Source organism: Elephas maximus, chromosome 5 (assembly GCF_024166365.1).
Source record: "Elephas maximus indicus isolate mEleMax1 chromosome 5, mEleMax1 primary haplotype, whole genome shotgun sequence".
Classification (NCBI taxonomy): Eukaryota; Metazoa; Chordata; class Mammalia; order Proboscidea; family Elephantidae; genus Elephas; species Elephas maximus.
Window position 1 is genome coordinate 110085358 of NC_064823.1, and position 20426 is coordinate 110105783.

Here is a 20426-nt window from a genome sequence, read left to right on the forward strand (position 1 = left end):
GCTATCATACGGGTCACTATGAGTTGGAACCAACTCAACAGCACCCAACAATACAGAGTAATAAGGGATATAACAGAGAGAGAGAGATTCAAGGTAGTATGTAGCATAAAGGAGAGAACTCCTGGGATGATCAGAGACGACTTCAAAGGAGATGCACAACTGGGTCTTGAAGGGTGAGTAAGAGCTTGCCAGGGTGCGTAAGAGCTTGCCAGGGTGCCACGACAGAGAGGACAGCCCAGGCAGAGGGCACAGCGTAGGCATGCAGATGGATCACCGGTATGGCCCAGCACTTCCATGGAACTGTAAATGGGGTCAGCCAGGTGAAGTACAGGGGATAAGGGGATAATGCAGGGAGTATTTGTAAAGGTAAGTAGAGAGATCAGATTCTATCTCATATGGCCTGGTATGTGATTAAAAAAAAAAAATGCTGAATGGTTTTAAGAAAGGGAGCAATGGAGTCAGATTTACATTTTAGAGAGGCCACCCTGGGGCAGTATGAAGAAGAGATGGGCAAGGAGGCCACACTTAAGAGAGGGAGAGAGAGAGACCATTAGGAGACAATTGGAATAGCCAGGATGAAATATGGTGAGGACTCCACTAAGACAGATAAGATTAGAGAGGAAGGGATGGAGTTGAGAAAAGTAGCGGAATTGACTGGACTTCATGCCAGTCAGTTGGGAGAAATGAGGAGAGCAGAATGCTGGGATGATTCTTGGTTTTCGGCCTGGGTAATGGGGTGGACAGATAGCGAAGATGAGAGCGGAGAAGAGGAAGAACAACTGAGAGACTGGAAAATACTGAATCCAGACTTGGACATGCTGAGTTTGAGAAGCATGTGGATATGCTCAGAATGCCTGCTGGAGAAAGATCCAGCACTAGAAGAGAAATGTGAGGCAGAAGGGCTGCACCTGGCCACTGGAGAAAAGGCATGTCAGGAAGAGTAGAGAGAGGATCAAAGAGGACCAAGCACACAGACCAACACTTAGACTTAATACTGCTAACTCCCCAGGGTTGGAGCAATTCTCAAGGTAGTATTCCTCTCAAAGCCTCCCAGGGCTTCCATCCTTTGCAGAGAATAGCAATAGGTTTCTGTGCCCCAGGCAGGCAACCTGGTCTCTCCCATCAGGGCACTCTGGACTAATCCTACCAAATGGCCATAACTGTAATGCAGGCGGGGGGCAGAGGAAACGGTCAGGGAATACCAAACCTTTCCTGACACTGAGAAGGCTCCTCTATGTGAGGATTCCTCAGAGCACCTATGCAGGAGCTCTGGAAGCCTCTTACTTAGCAGGCACAATCCCCAGTCCTCCCTCATATGAGGAGGGACTGCTTTTCATGTATTCTTCAACACAGAGGCAAATGCCCTCCTGGCTCCTTCCTATCAGAGTATACAATAAATTCACACAATGTTTCTGATATCTGTTGCCGTCAGTTGTGGCTGACTCAGCTCTGACTCACTGTGACCCAAGTACACAGAATGAAACATTGCCCAGTCCTGTACCATCTTCTCAATCGTTGGTATACTCTCAAGTCCACTGTTGCAGCCACTGTGTATTTTGAGTCCCTTCCAACCTAGGGGGCTCATCTTCTGCCATTGTATCAGACAATATTCTGTTGTGATCCACAGGGTTTTCATCGGCTAATTGGAGCCCTGGTGGCGCAGTGATTAAGAGATGGGCTGCTAATCAAAAGGTCAACAGTTTGAATTCACCAACCACTCCTTGGAAATCCTATGGGGCAGTTCTACTCTGTCCTATATGGTTGCCATGAGGCAATGAGTTGGGGTGGGTTGAATATTTGGAAGTAAATCACCAGGCCTTTCTTCCTAATCTTAGTCTGGAAGCTCTGCTGAAATCTGTGCACCATGGGTGACTCTACTGGTATTTGAAATACCGGTGGCATATCCAGGGAAAGTGGACAATGAAACACCTGGCTACCACACACAAAGCTGCTCAACAAGGAAGGTATCTCTTCCTCCAACCGTAGTTGTCATTGTTTTGATTGCTTCCAACACCAAACTCACCCACATGGGTTAGGATTTGGCCCTGGGTGTGGATGCCCACTCACTGCCCATCTGGAAACAAGAGAGACCTCTCCAAATATCCAATGGGTGAGGAACACGAGGCTACCGAAGGCAGCTCCCGTCAATAGCCAGTTAGGTTTAGAGGCCATCCCTTTGGCTACCTCGCCATTCTTCTTGCCCTCAGGCTTACCACAGTCATCGTCTAGAATTAAAAAATGGGAAAGGGTCAGTTATGAGGAAATTCACCGTCTGTATTTAGTTTAAGAAACTTTTACCAAGTGAGAAATGGTACCTGGCTTCAAGGAGATTATTCTGGAAGAGATGAGACATGCCAGTAGGATCTGAAACAAATATGCTGAGAACTATTCAGTGGAGAGACTGTTTCAGGCAGGCTAGATCAGGAATGGTTTCAGGAGAACAAGCCATTTTGGAATTTGACAAGTGGAAACACCGAAGGTTATTAATTTCATTATTTCATGTAGAGTTGGCAGTATGAGCAAAATTATATTCGGGAAAAGTAAATGGCATGTTCAGGGAACAAATGTAGTCCAACTTGAGTGGAACATTTCCAGTTCACCAGGCTGCTCCCCCTCAAAACAACAGGGCTCTCTCTCGTCTGTGTCCAGAGTAATAATAAAACATTTATTAAGCAGTTATTATGTGCAAAGCCCTGTTCTGGGCTTTGCACATTAACTTCTCTCACCTTCACAACAATTCTATGAGTGAGGCTCTATTACCAATTCCATTTTACAGTTTAGAAAACTGAGGCCCTGAGAGATTAAATAACTTGCCAAAGACCACACGGCTAATTGCTCTTTACAAACTGGGATTCAGGCTTAGACAGTCTGGCTCCAGTGCTTGTGCACTTAACTATACACCACACCTCACAGTTCTGTCCAACCAAAGAGTCTTAATTCTCATAGTATCAATGACTTTGCATACAAAAATGTAACAACATGGAGAAAATGCTATCTTCTTAGTAGCCAAGGGGGAATTCCTTTATGGGAACAGAGAACCTGTTGGGTAGATGCTTTGTGACACTGTAAAGCCCCGTGCAGAGTAGGAGGAACTTCAAGGTCTGCCTGTCAGGCTGGCATTCCATTTCAAAAGGAAGAAGTTATTCTGTCAATAAAGGGGCCGGAATAACATAGTTTATAAAGAAAATATTCTATATTCTACTCTGGTAAATAGCATCTGGGGTCTTAAAAACCCATGAGCGGCCATCTAAGATACTCTACTGGTCTCGCCCCGTCAGGAGCAAAGAAGAATGAAGAAAATTAAAGACACAAGGAAAAGATTAATCCAAGGGACTAATGGACCACAACTACCACAGCCTTCACCAGACAGACTGGGATCACAATAGAGGGTCCCAGACAGAGCTGGAGAAAAACGTAGAACAAAATTCTAATTCACAAAAAAATACCAGACTTACTGGCCTAACTGAACCTGGAGAAACCCTGAGAGTATGGCCCCTGGACACTATCATAGCTCAGTAATGAAGTCACTTCTAAGGTTCACCCTTCACCCAAAGATTAGACAGACCCATAAAACAAAATGAGACTAAAGGGCACAACAGCCCAGGGGCAAGGACTAGAAGGCAGGAGGGGATAGGGAAGTTGGTAACAGGGAACCCAAGGTCGAGAAGGAAGGAGTGTTGACATGTCATGGGGTTGGTAACCAATGTCACAAAATAATATGTATACTAACTGTTTAATAAGAAGCTAGTTTATTCTGTAACCCTGCATCTAAAATACAATCATAAAAAAATAAATAAAGGAGCCAAAGGAAGAAGGAACAGAGCTGAAAGCAGTGGACATGGGGGTAGAGGAGAGGTAAGGAGAGAAGAGAGGCCAGGGATGGGAAGCTAAACAGAAAGTATTTGGAGAGAAAATATCTAACTCACTTTGCTGAATAACAACACTCTCGGCTGCTAACTGAAGGGTTGAAGGTTCAAATCCACCCAGTGGTACTTCAGAAAAAAGGCCTAGCAATCTACTTCTGAAAAATCAGAACTATGGAGCACAGTTCTACTCTGACACACCTGAGGTCACCATGAGTTGAAGTCGACTTGATGGCAATGATTTTTTTAATATATGAAATTATATTTGTTTGGATGTCTTATTTACAGGTAAAAAAAAAACACACAAATGGCTATTTCCAAATTTTTGCTAAACAATGGGCAGACATTCCTATATTTAAGTATTTTAAATAGCATATAAATTACCACTACCGCTTCTGCAGATTGTTTGGGCTATACATAGAAGTAAATGTATGAAAAACTTACTCAGGACATTTATGGATTCTGTAAATACATATACACATTGTGTGTGTATGTGTGTGTGTATCTACGTGTGTGTGTGTATATATGTACGTGTGTATATATATATATATATATATAGGGAGCTCTGGTGGCACAGTGGTTAAGAGCTATGGCTGCTAACTAAAAGGTCAGAAATTTGAATCCACCAATAGCTCCTTGGAAACCCTATAGAGCAGTTCTTCTCTGTCCTATAGGGTCTCTATGAGTCAGAACCGACTCGACGGCAATAGATTTTTTGCTATATATATAGAGGAGCCCTAGTGGCACAGTGGTTAAGGGCTCAGCTGCTGAGCAAAAGGTTGGCAGTTTGAACCCACCAGCCATCCTACAGGAGAAAGATGTGGCAGTCTGCTTCCATAAAGATTACAGCCTCGGAAATCCTATGGGATAGTTCTACTCTGTCCCTATAGGGTGCTATGAGTCAGAATCGACTTGATGGCAGTGGGAATATATATACGTATGCAACTGGTTTTTTTTATGATGAGTAAGCCCTGCAGCAGTCAAGACATTAAATAACATATTATATTGGGCAAATTTGCTGCAAAAGACCTCTCTAAAGTGTTAAAAAAAAACAAAGATGTCACTTTGAGGACTAAGGTGTATCTGACTCAAGTCATGGTTTGCCTCATATGCATGTGAACACTTGACAATGAATAAGGAAGATCAAAGAGGAATTGATGCCTTTGAACTGTGGTGTTGGTGAAGAATATTGAGTATACCATGGACTGCTAGGAGTACGAAAAAATCTATCTTGAAAAGTACAGCCACAATGCTTCTTAGAAGCCAGGATGGCAAGACTTCCTCTCACTTCCTTTGGACATGTTATCAGGAGGTGCCAGTCCCTGGAGAAGGACATCAGGCTTGGTAAAGCACTGCGTTAGTGGTAAAGAGGAAGATCTTCAGTGAGACACAGTGGCTGCAATGATGGGCTCAAACATAGCAACAATTGTGAGGATGGCACAGGACTGGGCAGTGTTTCCTTCCGTTGTATAGAGGGTCACTATGAGTCAGAACCAACTTGATGGCACCTACCACAAGAGCAACCCCTGCCCCAGAACCCCACAAATCTTCAGGGGTAGCCAGATATCCTGGGGAAGCTGGTGAGGAGTCTGAGTTGTATACACAGGGGCAGAAACAGAGGAAGGGACTGACAGCCAGCAACTGGGTCACATAAATTTAAAACAGAAGCGAGAAAGAAGAAAACCCAAGTCAGGAAATGTAAATAATACCCTAAGTTCAGATCCTTATCTGGCTGTACCTGTGAAATTTGCTGCCTGTTTCTTCCTGTAAAACACATATCAGGTGACTAGATCAAACATATATTAGGGGGCTAGTTAGGACTAAATGTTCTAATATTAATGTTATACGACCAGTTCACTTGCATGATTTCCCCCTATTCTCACCACCCATTTCGTGCCAAAATTGGGGCCAGAGGGGAATTATACAACCATTTTGTTCATGGTGAGCCAACACCCTCTACACTTCCATTAATCTGGGAGATTCCTCTTCACATTTACAAAAGAACAGTGGTTCACTGAGAGTTACAGAAAAAGCCAGGAGCAAGTTAATCAGAATACAGTAACATTTCTTCCTTCTTTTTAGAAAGAACTCGAGTTAGCCTACAAAGCAAAAAATCAAAGTGGGGTATGTGTCAGTCTCAGAGACTGTCAATTCCAGATGATTTGAAAGGTGGTGTGAATGTGCAAGATTTCTTTTCAAGTTTTAGAGTTGAAGCTTAAATATCTTCAAACTTCTGCGGGGAGGTGGGGGGGAACAGACAGTTCCACGGCCCTAGCTCACAGTAATTTTCCGCACTGTCATAGATGTACTGGGCAGGGTGTGTAGGTGCAGGGATAGAGAACATCATCCTGGAAAGCCCAAAGGTAAGGAGAAGGAAAACAGAGCCGAAGCGAACTGGGAGTATGAGGCCTGCTGGTTCTCCTCTCCCACTGTCACAGCAGTACAAGCTAAAGAGGACTCTTTTATTTTCACCTCTGTCTGTACAGGAAGGTCCCTGGGTGGTGCAAGCTGAAAGGTTGGTGGTTCAAATCCACCCAGTGGTGCTGCAAAAGAAAGGCCTGGCAATTTACTTCTATAAGATTACAGCCATTGAAAACCCTATGAAGCGCAGTCCTACTCTGGATGCCGTGAGTCGGAACCAACTCAACAGCCACGGGTTTGGTTTTATTGGTTTTGGTCTGTACTGCCAAGGAAAAGGTGCTTACTGTTTAGAGAGTAGCCCACTGGGTGTGCCAGTTAGCATTTCAGAGGGAAAAGAAGTTGAAATGGAGATATAGTGTGTAAAAATAATTTTTATGGATTTCCTTTTCAAGATGTGCCACGTTTGGAGGGGAAAGTAAACTATGCAAGAGAGAAAACCCCTAAATAAACTGGGCATACACTTACCTGTGCAAATACGATCAAGTGTGGCTATGGTGCTTAATGTCAGCATCACTCTGTTGGGCATCTGATAACTCCAGATTGGGTTTAGAGACGTGTACCATATTCGGAGAACAAGAAGAAGAATCTGCCCTAAAATGAATCCCCAGATTCTGAGGTACCTGCAAGTATAAAAGGTATTTTTGAAGATTTTTTTGTGTGCAGTCACTGTACTACATCCGTCATTAACGTCAGTTTCATAAAATCAGTATCGGAGATAGTATTCTTGGTACTCTGGTGACACTGTGGTTAACACACTGGCTGCTAACCAAAAGGTCGGCAGTTTGAATCCACCACCTGCTCCTTGGAAACCCTATGGGGGCAGTTCTACTCTTCCTATAGGGTCACTATGAGTTGGAATCAACTCGATGGCAATGGGTTTGTTTTTTTTGTTGTTGTTGGTAGCCTTTTATATAGCCCACTACATAGGCAACTTGTTATAACTCTTTAATTCTCAAAACTTTCTGGAGATTGATGGCAATTATTCACATCCTGATTTTGTGAAATGGAAAAAAAAAGAGAGACTTCTGCAAGGCCATAAACCCGATAAGCCAAACCTACTGCCATTGAGTCAATTCCAACTCATAACAACCCTATAGGACAGGGTAGATCTGCCCAACAGGGTTTCCAAGGCTGTAATCTTTACAGAAGCAGACTACCACGTCTTTCTCCCATTGGTAGCTGGTGGGTTTGAAACATCGACTTTTCAGTTAGCAGCTCCATTGCAGGGCCATATGGGAGGTAAATAATGGGACTAAGAGCTATAACTTGTACCTCCTGATATCCACATTTTCCTTTGCCAACTGACTGGGTTTATCTGTCCGTGAGATCATAACATACAAATCATACCTTTGCAGACCACTTCCTGACCACCAAGTTACAGCTTCCACTATCAGCGAGGAAGACACACCAAGGGCAAGGACCATCAGCCGAAGAATGGCATTTGGAGCCTGGAAGGAGGCTATGCTGCCTGCAAACAGATGAGGAGAGGTAAGCATTTCTGACAATCACGCATTGATACTCAATCTACACCTGTGAAACACGACTGATACCACCTTTATACTCAGGAAGCAGAATATATATATATGATGTGGTGGTGCAGTGGTTAAGAGCTTGGCTGCTAACCAAAAGGTTGGCAGTTTGAATTCACCAGCCGCTCCTGAAACCCTATGGGGCAGCTCTACTCTGTCCTATAGCATTGCTACTTGACTCGACGGCAATGGGTTGTTGCTGTGTTGTCTTTATATATATATACATACATATATACACATAAAGAATACATATATATGTATGTTGTTATTATTGTGTGCTGTCAAGTCAATTCTGACTCATAGAGACCCAATGTGACACAGTAGAACTGTCCCATAGGGTTCCTTGGCCGTAATCTTTGCAGGAGCAGAAAGCCAGGTCTTTTCTCCTACAGAGTCACTGGGAGCAGCCAAGCACTTAAACCATTGTGCCTTCAGGGATCCTACATCCATCTCTTTTTAAAATTTTTTTGAGGAATAATTCACATACCATAAAATTCACCATGTTAAAGTGTAGAATTAAATGGTTTTAGTATATTCACAAAGCCTTGCAACACTCACCACTATCTAACTCCAGAACATTTTCATCATCCCAAAAAGCAAACCCATACCTATTAGCTGTCACTTCTCATTTCTCACCCCCAGGCCCTGGCCATCATGAACCTACTTTTTATTATTATGCTTTAGGTGAAAATTTACAGCTCAAGTTAGTTTTTCTTACAAAAATTTATACACACATTGTTATGTGACCCTAGTTGCTATCCCTATAATGTGGCCACACATTTCTCCTTTCCACCCCGGATTTCCCGTGTCCATTCTACTAGCTCCTGTCCCTTTCTGCCTTTTCATCTCGCCTCCAGACAAGAGCTGCTCATTTAGTCCCGTGTATCTCCTTGAACTAAGAAGCACATTCTTCACAAGTATCATTTTATTTCTTATAGCCCAATCATGAACCTACTTTTTATCTCTATGGATTTACCTATTCTGGACATTTCACGTAAATGGAATCATACAACATGGGATGTTTTGTGTCTCCCTTCTTTCACTCAGTATAATGTTTTTTGAGGTTTATCCACGTTGTAGTAGGTATCAGTACCTCATTCCTTTCTATGGCTGAATAATATTCCATAAATGGATAAAGCACACTTTGTTTATGCGTTCATCAGTTGGTAGTCATTTGGGTTGTTTCCACTTCTGGTTATTATAAATCATGCTGGTACGAACATTTGTATTTAAGTTTTTGCGTGAATCTACGTTTTCAACTATCTTGGGTATATACACCTAAGAGCAGAATTGCTAGGTCATATGGTAACTCTATCATTATTTTTTTTTTTAATGTTAACTGTCTGAGGAACTGCCAAACTTTTCCAAAGCAACTACACCATTTTACATTTTCACCAGCAGTGTATGGAGGGTTCCGATATCTCCACATCCTCATCAACACTTGTTAAATTGTCTTCCTTTCTGATTATAACCATCCTAATGGGTCAAAATCTTTAAGGTAAAAAATAACCTACATGAATAAGAGTGTGAACCAGTTTTACAGTTAATTGCATAGTACTAGTTGCTGTTGAGTTGATTCCAACTCATGGTGACCCCATGTGTGTCAAAGTAGAACTATGCTCCACAGGGTTTTCTACGGCTATTTTTTTTTTTTTTTTGGAAGTAGATTGCCAGGTCTTTCAAGGCACCTCTGGGTGGACTTGAATCTCCAACCTTTCAGTCAGCAGCCAAGCACATTAACTGTTTGCACTACCCAGCAGCTCTAATTACACAGTAATTAACCTAAAATATGAGGTGCCATAGGCGGGAGAGCATGTAACATTCGTACCCTCTCTGTAGTTATATAAGAATACCTTAAAAAAAAAAAACCATTGCCATCGAGTTGATTCCAACTCATAGCAACCCTATAGGACAGAGTGGAACTGCCCTGTAGGGTTTCAAGGAGTAGCTGGTGGATTCAAACTGCTGACCTTTCGGTTAGCAGCCTGAGCTCTTAACCGTGTGCCACCAGGACTCTATGTACCTTAGGATTCTAAAACCAGAGGAACTAGATGGTGCCCGACTACCACCAATGACCACCCTCACAGGGAACACAACAGAGAGGCCCTGGCAGAGCAGGAGAAAAGTGAGGTGCAGAACCCAAGTCACGTAAAAAGACCAAACTTAATGGTCTGACTGAGACTAGAGAAACCCTCTGTCTTGGTTATCTAGTGCTGCCATAACAGAAATACCACAAGTGGATGGCTTTAACAAAGAGAAGTTTATTTTCTCACAGTCCAGGAGGCTAGAAGTCCGAATTCAGGACGCCAGCTCCAGGGTAAGGCTTTCTCTCTCTCTCATCTCTGGAGGAAGGTCCTTGTGATGCATCAGTCTTCCCTTGGCGTGGGAGCATCTCAGTGCAGGAACCTCAGGTCCAAGGACACGCTCTGCTCCCGGCACTGCCTTCTTGGTGGTATGAGGTCCCCAAGTCTCTGTGTTTGCTCCTCTCTTTTTATATCTCAAAAGTGATTGGCTTAAGATACTATCTAATCTTGTAGATCTCATCAATATAACTGCCACTAACCCATCTCATTACATCATAGTTACAGGATTTACAACCACAGGAGAATCACATCAGATGAGAAAATGGTAGATAATCATACAAGACTGGGCATCGTGACCTAGCCAAGTTTGACAGATATATTTGGTGGACACAATTCAATCTATGACATCCTCGAAGACATGGCCCCCGGACTCTCAGGTAACCCAGAACTGAAACTATTGTCAAAACCTACTCTTCAGACAAAGATTAGACTGGACTACAAAACATAAACTAATATACATGAAGAGCGTGCTTCTTAGTTCACGCAGATACAGGAGACTAAATGAGTGGCTCCTGTTCAGAGGCAGGATGAGAAAGCAGAAAGGGACAGGAGCTGGCTGGACGGAGATGGGAAACCTGGGGTGGAAAGGGGGAGTGTGCTGTCACATTATAGGGATTGCAGCTAGTGTAACATAACAATATGTGTATAAATTTTTGTAAGAGAAATTAACTTGAGCCATAAACTTTCACATAAAGCTCAATTTAAAAAAAAAAAACAAAAAACAAAGCTGTCTCACATCCTTAAGAAGCATGTGGGAAAAGTTTTAAGGCAAATCACAGATTGCTTCAGTTCTGTTTAGCATAAACAAAGCTCAGTGGTTACCTACAAGGATAACTGGCAGAGAGTGGCCTCTTCATCTTCAACTCTGAGTCATTTTTCCCACCTACTCCATTTACCCAAATACAATTCTACTTCCGTCCAAGGTGATAGGTTTTCATTAAGAGAGGATGTGAAAAAGGAACAAAAGGAAGATCCCCAATCAAATGCCATACCCACTCCAAAGTTATCCAATATCATGTCCCATATATCCCAGAGAAGTCACCAGGCTAGAGCTAGACTTGAATAATGGAAAACTATCTCAGGAACTGCTCAGCAGGTAAGACCAGCACAGGCAACAATGAGGAAAGGTGAAGAAGCAGTGCCGCTGATGAGTTCAGTTCTGTAAAAGCCAATTGGCAAGCATGAAGAGAAACAAAATCTGCAACAGGCAGGTCACAGTAATTCACACAAGGATACCATAAGCTGACGGCAGCTGAACTCAGTTACTATATACTCAGTTCAGGATAGAAAGTGCCATTTCTATTATTTCTCGAGCTGAAAATTTCATGATCATTTGACACGCCTTTCCATTTTTATGGGCACCGTTCTTTCAAAGGGGGCATTTTTTGGTGGTCTTTACCCCTGTTCTTTTTGGGCCGGTACTCTTTTAAAAACAAGGTACAACATTGATCTCTATTCTCTTGGAGTAATAGAGGAAGAAGAGTCAGGAATAGGAGGAGGAAATGGAATGCATGTCTAAATTGCCTCCATGAGTTCTGTTGTCAATTTGATCCCACATAGGCAGTCTTTAAAAGAACACAATGTTCATGGCAGACATTCTTTTTTTTTTTTTCATTTGTACTTTAGATGAAGGTTTACAGAATGAACTAGCTTTTCATTAAACAATTAGTACACATATTGTTTTGTGATATTGGTTACCAACCCCATGACATTGGTTCCCAACTCCATGACATTGGTTCCCAAACTCCCTCCCTTTTCAACCTTGGGTTCCCTATTACCAGCTTTCCTGTCCCTGCCTGCCTTCTAGTCCTTGCCCCTAGGCTGGTGTGCCCCTTTAGTTTCGTTTTGTTTTATGGGCTTTTCTAATCTTTGGCTGAAGGGTGAGCCTCAGGAGTGACTTCATTACTGAGCTAAAAGAGTGTCCGGGGAACATACTCTCAGGGTTTCTCCAGTCTCTGTCAGACCAGTAAGTATGGTCTTCTTTTGTGAGTTTAAATTTTGCTCTACATTTTTCTCCAGCTCTGTCCGGGACCCTCTATTGTGATCCCTGTCAGAGCAGTCAGTGGTGGTAGCTGGACACCACTTGCTTGTGCTGGACTCAGTCTGGTGGAAGCTGTGGTAGTTGTGGTCCATTAATCCTTTGTATCAATCTTTCCCTTGTGTCTTTGGTTTTCTTCATTCTCCCTTGCTCCCAGTGGAGTAAGACCAGTATCTTAGATGGCCGCCCACAAGCTTTTAAGACCCCAGACACGACTCCCCAAAGGAGAATGCAGAACATTTTCTTTATAAACTATGTTATGCCAATTGAGCCAGATGTTCCCCGAGACCATGGTCCCCACAGCCCTCAGTCCCTCGGGAGTTTGGATGTGTCTATGGAGCTTCCATGACCTTGTCAAGGCAGACTTTCTTTACTAATTAAGCTAAACTATTGTTTGGTTTAAAGAAGACTTCAGTGATATTTTTCGTTTAAGGTTTAAAGATTATCTCAGGCAATAGTTTCAGGGGTTCATCCAGCCCCAATGGCTCCAGAAAGTTTGGATTCCATGAGAATTTGAAATTCTGTTTTTTATTTCCTCCTCTCCCCCCTTTTTTTTCAGGATTCTTCTGTAGAATCTTTGATCAAAAAGTTCAGTAATGGTAGCCAGGCACCATCTAGTTTGGAATAGAGCATTTGGTTTCTGTGTGTTTGTTTTTATTTATTTAAAAAACAAAAAAAGCACTTTACAGAGTGCTTTTTTTGTTGTTTTTTAAATAGTTTATTGTATTTTTGTTGTTGAAAATATACACAGCAAATCATACACCAATTCAACAATTTCTACATGTACAACACAGTAACATCGATCACGTCACTCAAGTTGTGCAACCATTCTCACCCTCCTTTTTCAAATTGTTCCTCCCAAATTAACAAAACTCACTGCCCTCTAAGCTTCCTGTCTAATCTTTCAAGTTGCTTTTGTCAATTTGATCCCTTAGAGAGCCCTGGTGACACAGTGGTTAAGAGCCTGGCTGCTAACCAAAAGGTCAGCAGTGTGAATCCACCAGCTGCTCCTTGGAAACTCTATGGGGAAGCTCTATCTACTCTGTCCTATAAGGTCGCTATGAGTGGGAAGACTCAACAGCAATGGGTTTAGCTGGTGTTTGGTCGTGTACTTGAGTAATCACAGAACCCACTGCACTAAACCATGTTCTGCTTTCTTCAAGGCCTGACTCACAGAGAAGCAGATGTTAACTTCATAGTGATTCCTGTAACTGTTTTCAAAAAAAGCAAAATGACTCTTTCCACACAGAAGAACTAGACAGCATGGTTCATGAACAAATGCCTTTGAAAAACTTTTCAGAAAAACCAACTGAGGTATAACAGAAGGGTAAAAATCCAGAGTTTTCAGGCAGATGCAACCACACTAGAGACTCTGGTGGTTTTGTTTTTTTAAATGTTTTCTCCACGTCCTCACCTTCTTACTGTTTTTTAACTACAAATACTTCTCCGAGGTCTCTCAGTAGTTGTTAACATAAAAAAATCTCAAGCCTTTGTGATAGTGAGTGCACATTTATAAAAACAATGTAATATCTTCCAAAGGTTCAGAATTAAAAGGTAGAAAACATATGCACTGCAAAGTTCCCCTTCTAGACCTGTCTCCAGGTATGTTCTCCACCCTGCAGGCTTTTTTGTTTTTAATCTTGCCAGAGATATCAATGCATGTTCAATCACATACTAAGTATGTTGTCACCCAATATTTTAACATGAGGAAAATTTTAGAATTCTGTACACATTGTTCAGTACTTTCCTCTTTTTACTTAACAATATATCTTGAAGAACATTCCATTTTATTACATTAATAACATTATCATTCTTTTTTTTTTAATAGCTGCATAGTATTCCAAGTTTCATAACGATAATTTATTGGCGACATTTAGGTTATTTCCAGTCTTGCTATTACAAATACTGTTGCAATGATTAAATAACTTTATATTTTTATCATTGCATGCATATGTGAACATGTCTTCAGGATTTACTCCTAGTAGTGAAAATGCTGGGTCAAAGGGTATATACATTCATAATTTTGATAAATACTGCTACATTACCCTCCATAGAGACTGTTCCAATTTACATTTCCACATTCCCACCAGTAATGTATGACTGCCTGTTTTCCCATCCCCAAAACACAATATGATCAGAATTTGTTCTTTGCTAATCTCATATGCTCATGTGTGTATGTTATGTATAATTTGTATTTCTATCCATTTTATTATATTTTAAAGAACAAATTATATTTTTTTAGTGAACTGATCATTTTCTTTGCTCACTTTTCTATTACATTGTTCATCTTTTTTATTATTGATTTGTAGCAACTCTATACATATTAAAGTCTCCATGAGTTGAAGCAAACTTGATAGCAACTAACAACAATTAACCACGAATATACATAGTAGGGAAATTACCCCTTTGAATACCAGTTGCAAATATTTTACCTATTTTGTTATTTGACTTTGCCTACTGTTGTGTTTGTCATCCATAATTTTTGTATTTTCTATGCATATTAGTTAACAATCTTTTAAAATGGTTTTTGAATTTTGTACCATAGTTTAAAAAAAGACCACAATATATTCAAGAATCTACCAGTTCTCTTAGGTGTCTTTCCCCTCCTCTTTTCATCGATTTTTAGATTTTCCAATCTGACAGGAAAATTAGAAAAGTAAAACACATTTACTATTGATCTAGTCTTTCAATTTTAATGAAAGTCCCCTAAAGTAGTGGGAAGAGAAAGTAAAATCTTTGATTTTTTTTTTTATTGAAGCATTTAGCTTTCAAAGAACAGTTTACATAATTTCACCAGGGTTTTAACTGAAAAAAATCTTAAGGAAACATTTCTAAAACTTACCAACAGTAATTATCCTCAATAGGGTTAGCATCCACTTCTTGTTAACCAAGTTCCAGAAAGGAGTAATTGTTAGGCATATCGGAGAAAGACACGCTATACTAAAACCTTCAAGCCCAGTAAGTTCCAGTGTTTGCAGAGGAAAATAATAGATCATCGGTCCCAGGCCATGGTAGAGAGACCAAGAAACGTATCCTATGAAAAATTTTTAAAGAGAAGGAGAAATGTAACTTTGGCATTGTCCACTATACTTGCTCCCACTGGCCACCCTCCCTCACTACTCTGGGCTTAACTGAGTTCCAGTAACATAAACCCTCCCTTTTCAGGTCAAGCCCTGGTTGAGACTGGCTTCCTGCTGCTGTGAGACCCTCCTCGTTTATGCCTTTAACCTTGTCCATATCCCCATAGATAGTCCCTTTATTAAAGCCACTTCATTTGAACCATCGGTGATGAATTCTGTTTCCTGCCAGGACCTGATTGACAAAATTTGTTTATATAATTTGACCCCTACTTAAGGTGAAACATGAAAATCACAAACAGCAACAAACAGATAGACTTTCATCTCCCACCTCAGACGACATTCAAGGGCACTTTGGTTAAGGCAACAATGTTTTTCTATTTAAATCTATTTAAAACTCAACCATTAAGAGGCTGCCTGATGTGGCAGAATACACATCTCTGTCAACTACTGACTCTAACCTTGTGCAATAATGATAACATGACCGGGTACTTACCATGGGCTAAACTCTGTGCTACGTATTTAACATATTTAACATGATCGTCTCTCTTATTCCTCACACAACCTCAGGTGCCAGGAGGTTGACACAGTTTTGACTCCCCTTTTACAAATGCAACACACACACACACACGCACGCCTAAACGAAAACCCTGAGACTCAGAAAGTTAATTAATTGCCTAAAGTCATACAAGTAGCAAATGGCAAGGTGAGTTTAAAGCCAGGCAGCTGGCTCCAAAATCAACTAGACTAACCACTATTTATGGTGGTTACACAACTTTCTCCCAAGTTAGTTCTTCTCAACTAGCAAAATTGGGATATTTAACCACCTCAGAGTTGCCAGACCAGACGTGGTGACTCCGTGTATACCAGAGTAGAACTGCGTTACATAGGGTTTTCGGTGGCTGATCTTTCAAGTAGATCACCAGGCCTTTCTTCCTAGGTGCCTCCAGCCCAGTGTGTTTGCACCACCCAGAGACTCCCACACAGTTGCTAGTAGGATTAAAAGAGATCAAGTACACGGATTATCTAGAGCCCTAGAGACTTATTTAATGTTAGTCGCTTTACATTCCCCTCCTTAGAAGATACAGAACCCTGGTGGCTCAAAAGGTTAAGCACTGGGCTGCTAAGTAAAAGGTTGGAAGTTCAAGCCCACCAAGCAGCCCCACAGGAGAAAGACCTGGTGATCTGCTTCCACGAAGATTACAGCCAGAAAGCCCTACTTTGTTACATGGGCTCACTACGAGTCAGAAAATACTTGAGGGCATTAACAATTTAGGAGATGGGGTCACCATGAGTTGGAATGGACTGGATGGTAATTTTTTGTTGTTGTTGTTAACTAAAGAGATACTGACTAAGCCGTTAAAAAAAAGAGAGCGAGAGAGAACAACCAGGAATCCTGAATAACCAGCTCCCGCTGAATAAAGTTCCCAGAAAGGCGCTCCTCCCGGGCCAGAGGGATCCTTGTCTCATACCGAATCTCAGAATTCTCGCAATCTCTCAAACGTTTGTGCGGTAACTGATTTTAATCTTATACCTCCGACAGAATTACACTAATAATCGTCCTCAGGACTTTTTGCAAAGCTGTTAAGTAAGCAAACGAGATTCGAGTCCTCCGCTTTTCCCCAAATGCCAAAGTCTGTAGCCACCGCCAAGGCCTCTCCTGCCCCGCCAAAGCCAAGAGCTACTACCCTGTGTTCACCTACAGCCCCCGGAGGAAACTGGCGCCCTTTCCTTTCTGAAAAGTAAAGTTCGGTACTGAATTTCATAAAGTTAAACTTAAAGGCCAAGGGTGAGAGGTTGGGGCAGTCCCTGCCGCGACGGTTCTAGGGAGACACATGCTGAATCGCGCCTCGGGCGCAACTCCAGAACGCCGTGGGAGCTCAGGCGGCTTCGCCAGCCGCGGGCGCCTCCCTGCAACTTCGGCTTCGGAACCTAAGTCTAGGTCTTTTCTTTTTTTCCTCCTCGGTAGCAGAAGTTCCCAGGGGACGATCAGCATCTCCATTCCGGGCACGGTGCGCGCTTTTCTCCTTCCAGAATTCTGCCAACCTAGCCAAGCGCCGCGGCGCCGGGTCGGGAAAGGGAGAGCGGGGAACACGCGGACGCTCGGTGGGGCAGCCTCGGCTTACCTAGGAGGGTCTCCAGGATGATTTCTTTCCACAGGGACGGCATCGTCGCGGCCTGAAGGGGCGCTTCCTAGGAAAGCAGCACAGGCCGGGCCGCCTCGCGCCTTGCACTTCTGCGTGGGAGCCCCGCCTGCCACCCGCAGCCGCGTCCTCCCTGGCCCGCGTCCCCTTCCAAGTCCCCACGCTCGCTCTGACGCCGCCGGCTGCGGGCGAGCCCTGGTGGGCGTGGGCCAGGCGGCCAGTTCGTCCCCTTCCCCACCACGCCCAGCCTAGCCCAGCCGGGCGCCGCCCGTGCGCGCTTCGCCGCCAGCCGCGGGCATCTCTCCGCCTTCGCAGTGATGCTGGGGCCTGAGCCCCGGCCGCGCCCTGGCGCCCGTCTCCTCCACCAACGCGACTGCGGACTGCAGGGGACACGCGTCCCGGCGCTGGGGCGCGGGGGTCGAACCTCGCCATCCGACAAGGAGAAGGTTGCCCAGACTGCTCGCAGTGCAGCCCCGGGGACAGAGAGTTGCCGGCCCCAGGAGGGAGAGAACAAATCAACTTCGGATCAGAAAGGCGCTGGTGCCCTTGTTTAAACAAAGCCCGCGGAAGTGCGTTGCGGGACAAAGGCTGAGGGAAAGGGCTGGAGACCCAGATGGGGCAGCCGGAGCTGAGGGAGAGGGCCAGCAATACCCGACTCTGTGCTTTGGACGCCTTACTCGGGGGCATAGTGCCAGCAGGACGTTGGTGCGTGCGAGGCGGAGGCGTGTGGGCTGGCAGAGGAGCCACCTGACTGTGCTTACCGCTTCTCAGCCTTGGTAGGAAACAAATTGCGTTCTGGAAAGGTGAGCAAAAGTTCTAGAGGCTGCAGGATTTTCTGCGAGTTTTAGAGATATTGCAACCCTTGTTCAGGGGAGAGAAGATAACTAATGCGAGTGAAAATTCTGACCCCCTAACCTCAGGAGTCATGATACATATTTCAGAGTGCCGATTCCTGAGGAGAAGATGGGAGACGCTTAAATTAACAATGTAGCCAGTGAACTAGGCCAGTTACTTTTCGAGCAAATGCTATCACATCCTAGGATGTCTTGAAAAGGATGTCTTGGCGCACTGTTTAAGCGTTTGGCCGCTAACCTGAAGGTCAGCAGTTGGAGCCCACCAGCTGCTCTGCAGGGAGAAAAATGTGGTAGTCTGCCTGGGTAAAAGATTACGGCCTTGGAAACCCTATGGGACAGTTCTATGTATATTCCGCTATGAGTCGGAATATACTTGATGGCAATGGGTAGGATTTCTTGAAAAACTAAGAACCTTCTCGAAACAATTAATTTTAACTTGCTTTTTAATTATTTTAGAAAGAAACCAAAAAAAAAAAAAAAAGCCCATTGCCGTCGAATCGATTCCAACTGAGCAACCTTAGAAAGAGTTCATCATTTATCACTTCTGGAAAGTTTACTCTGAAATTAAACAGTAATGGATGGCTAAAAAGTGTGAGAATCACAACCCACAGACTGGGAGAAAAATTTTGAGGCCCATATATCTGATAAGGGCTTAATATCCAAAATATATAAAGTACGCCTACTTTTTTTTTTACTCCTACTATTTAAAGACAAAAAGACAACCTAATTGAAAAATAGGCAAAGGACATGAATAAACATTGCACCAAAGAGGATATACAAATGGTCAACAAGCACAGGAGAAGATACTCAATGTCATTAGTCATTAAAAACCAAACCTGTTGCCATCTAGTCAATTCAGACTAAAAGTGACCCTATGGGATGGAGTAAAACTGCCCCATAGTGTTTCCAAGGCTGTTGTCTTTCTCCCACGGAGCAGCTGGTAGGTTTGAACCCCGGACCTTTCGGTTAGCAGCCAAGCACTTAACCATTGAACTATCAGGGCTCCTTCATTAGTTATTAAGCCAAAAGTAAACAATCAAAAAACAAAAACAAACCTCTTACTGTTAAGTTGATTCCGACTCATAGTGACTCTGTAAAACAGAGTAGAACTGCCTGATAGGGTTTCCAAAATGCAGCTGATGGATTGAAACTGCCAACCTACTCTGGTTAGCAACCTAAGCTCTTAACCACTGCACCACCAGGGCTCCTCGTTAATCACTAGGAAGATGCAAATCAAAATCACAATAAGATGCCATGTCACCCCCACTAGAATGGTTACGATTAAAAAGAAAAAAGTAACATGTGTTAGTGAGGACATGGAGTAACTCAAACCTTCAGTAACTGATGGTGGGAACGTAAAACCATTTGATGCCGCTGCTATGGAAAACAGTTTGACTGTTATTTAAAAAGTTAAATATAGAATTACCACATAACCCAGTAATTCCACTCCTAGCTATACACCAAAGAGCCTTAAAAGCCAGGACTCAAAACGGATACACCAACGTTCACTGCAGTATTAGTCACAATCGCCAAAAGGTGGAAACAACTCAAGTGTCCATAAACAGAGGAATGGCTAAACAAAAAGTGGTATACACATATAATGGAGTACTACCAGTCATAAAGAGAATTAAAGTTCTGATCCATGCTGTAACATGGCTGAATCTTGAAAGCATTATGCTGAGTGAAACAATCAGACACAAAAGGGCAAATACTGTATAATCTCACGTACATGAAATATCTAGACCAGGCAAATGAATAGAGACAAAGTTTAGTAGTGGTTACCAGGGGCTGGGAGAAGGGGGGAGCGGGAGTTATTGCTGAGGGGTGCTGAGTTTCCGTTTGGGGTGATGAAAACATTTGGAAATGGACGGTGGTGAAAGTTACTAATGTCACTGACTACTCCACTTAAAAATGGCTAAAACGGCAAACTTTTTGTTATATATACTTTACCACAATAATATGAAAATGAAAAAAAAAGTTTGAGAATCAGTTAAAAATCAATGATTGCTCTAATTCCATGGCAGTTACCAGGAAAGTGTCCCAAGTCAATTACTCACTAGTACTCTTTGAGACAAGGATACTAGTACTCTTTGAGACAAGGATAAAGATAGACGTATAGAATTAGAGTTCTATGGAA

At 42.8% G+C, this 20426-nt stretch overlaps 1 protein-coding gene across 1 annotated transcript in view; it reads right to left on the reverse strand.

Annotated features, from left to right (window-relative positions):
- The window catches only part of CWH43 (cell wall biogenesis 43 C-terminal homolog), a 79419-nt gene extending 61690 nt beyond the window's left edge, over positions 1-17729 (reverse strand). The window contains exons 1-5 of the mRNA XM_049886261.1: positions 17418-17729; positions 15057-15248; positions 7632-7752; positions 6750-6904; positions 2024-2225 (exon numbers count right to left, since the gene is read on the reverse strand). Coding sequence (XP_049742218.1) covers positions 2024-2225; positions 6750-6904; positions 7632-7752; positions 15057-15248; positions 17418-17460 — 713 coding nt within the window. The 5' untranslated portion in view covers positions 17461-17729. The remainder of the gene's footprint in view (positions 1-2023; positions 2226-6749; positions 6905-7631; positions 7753-15056; positions 15249-17417) is intronic.
- Positions 17730-20426: the final 2697 nt, after the last annotated feature.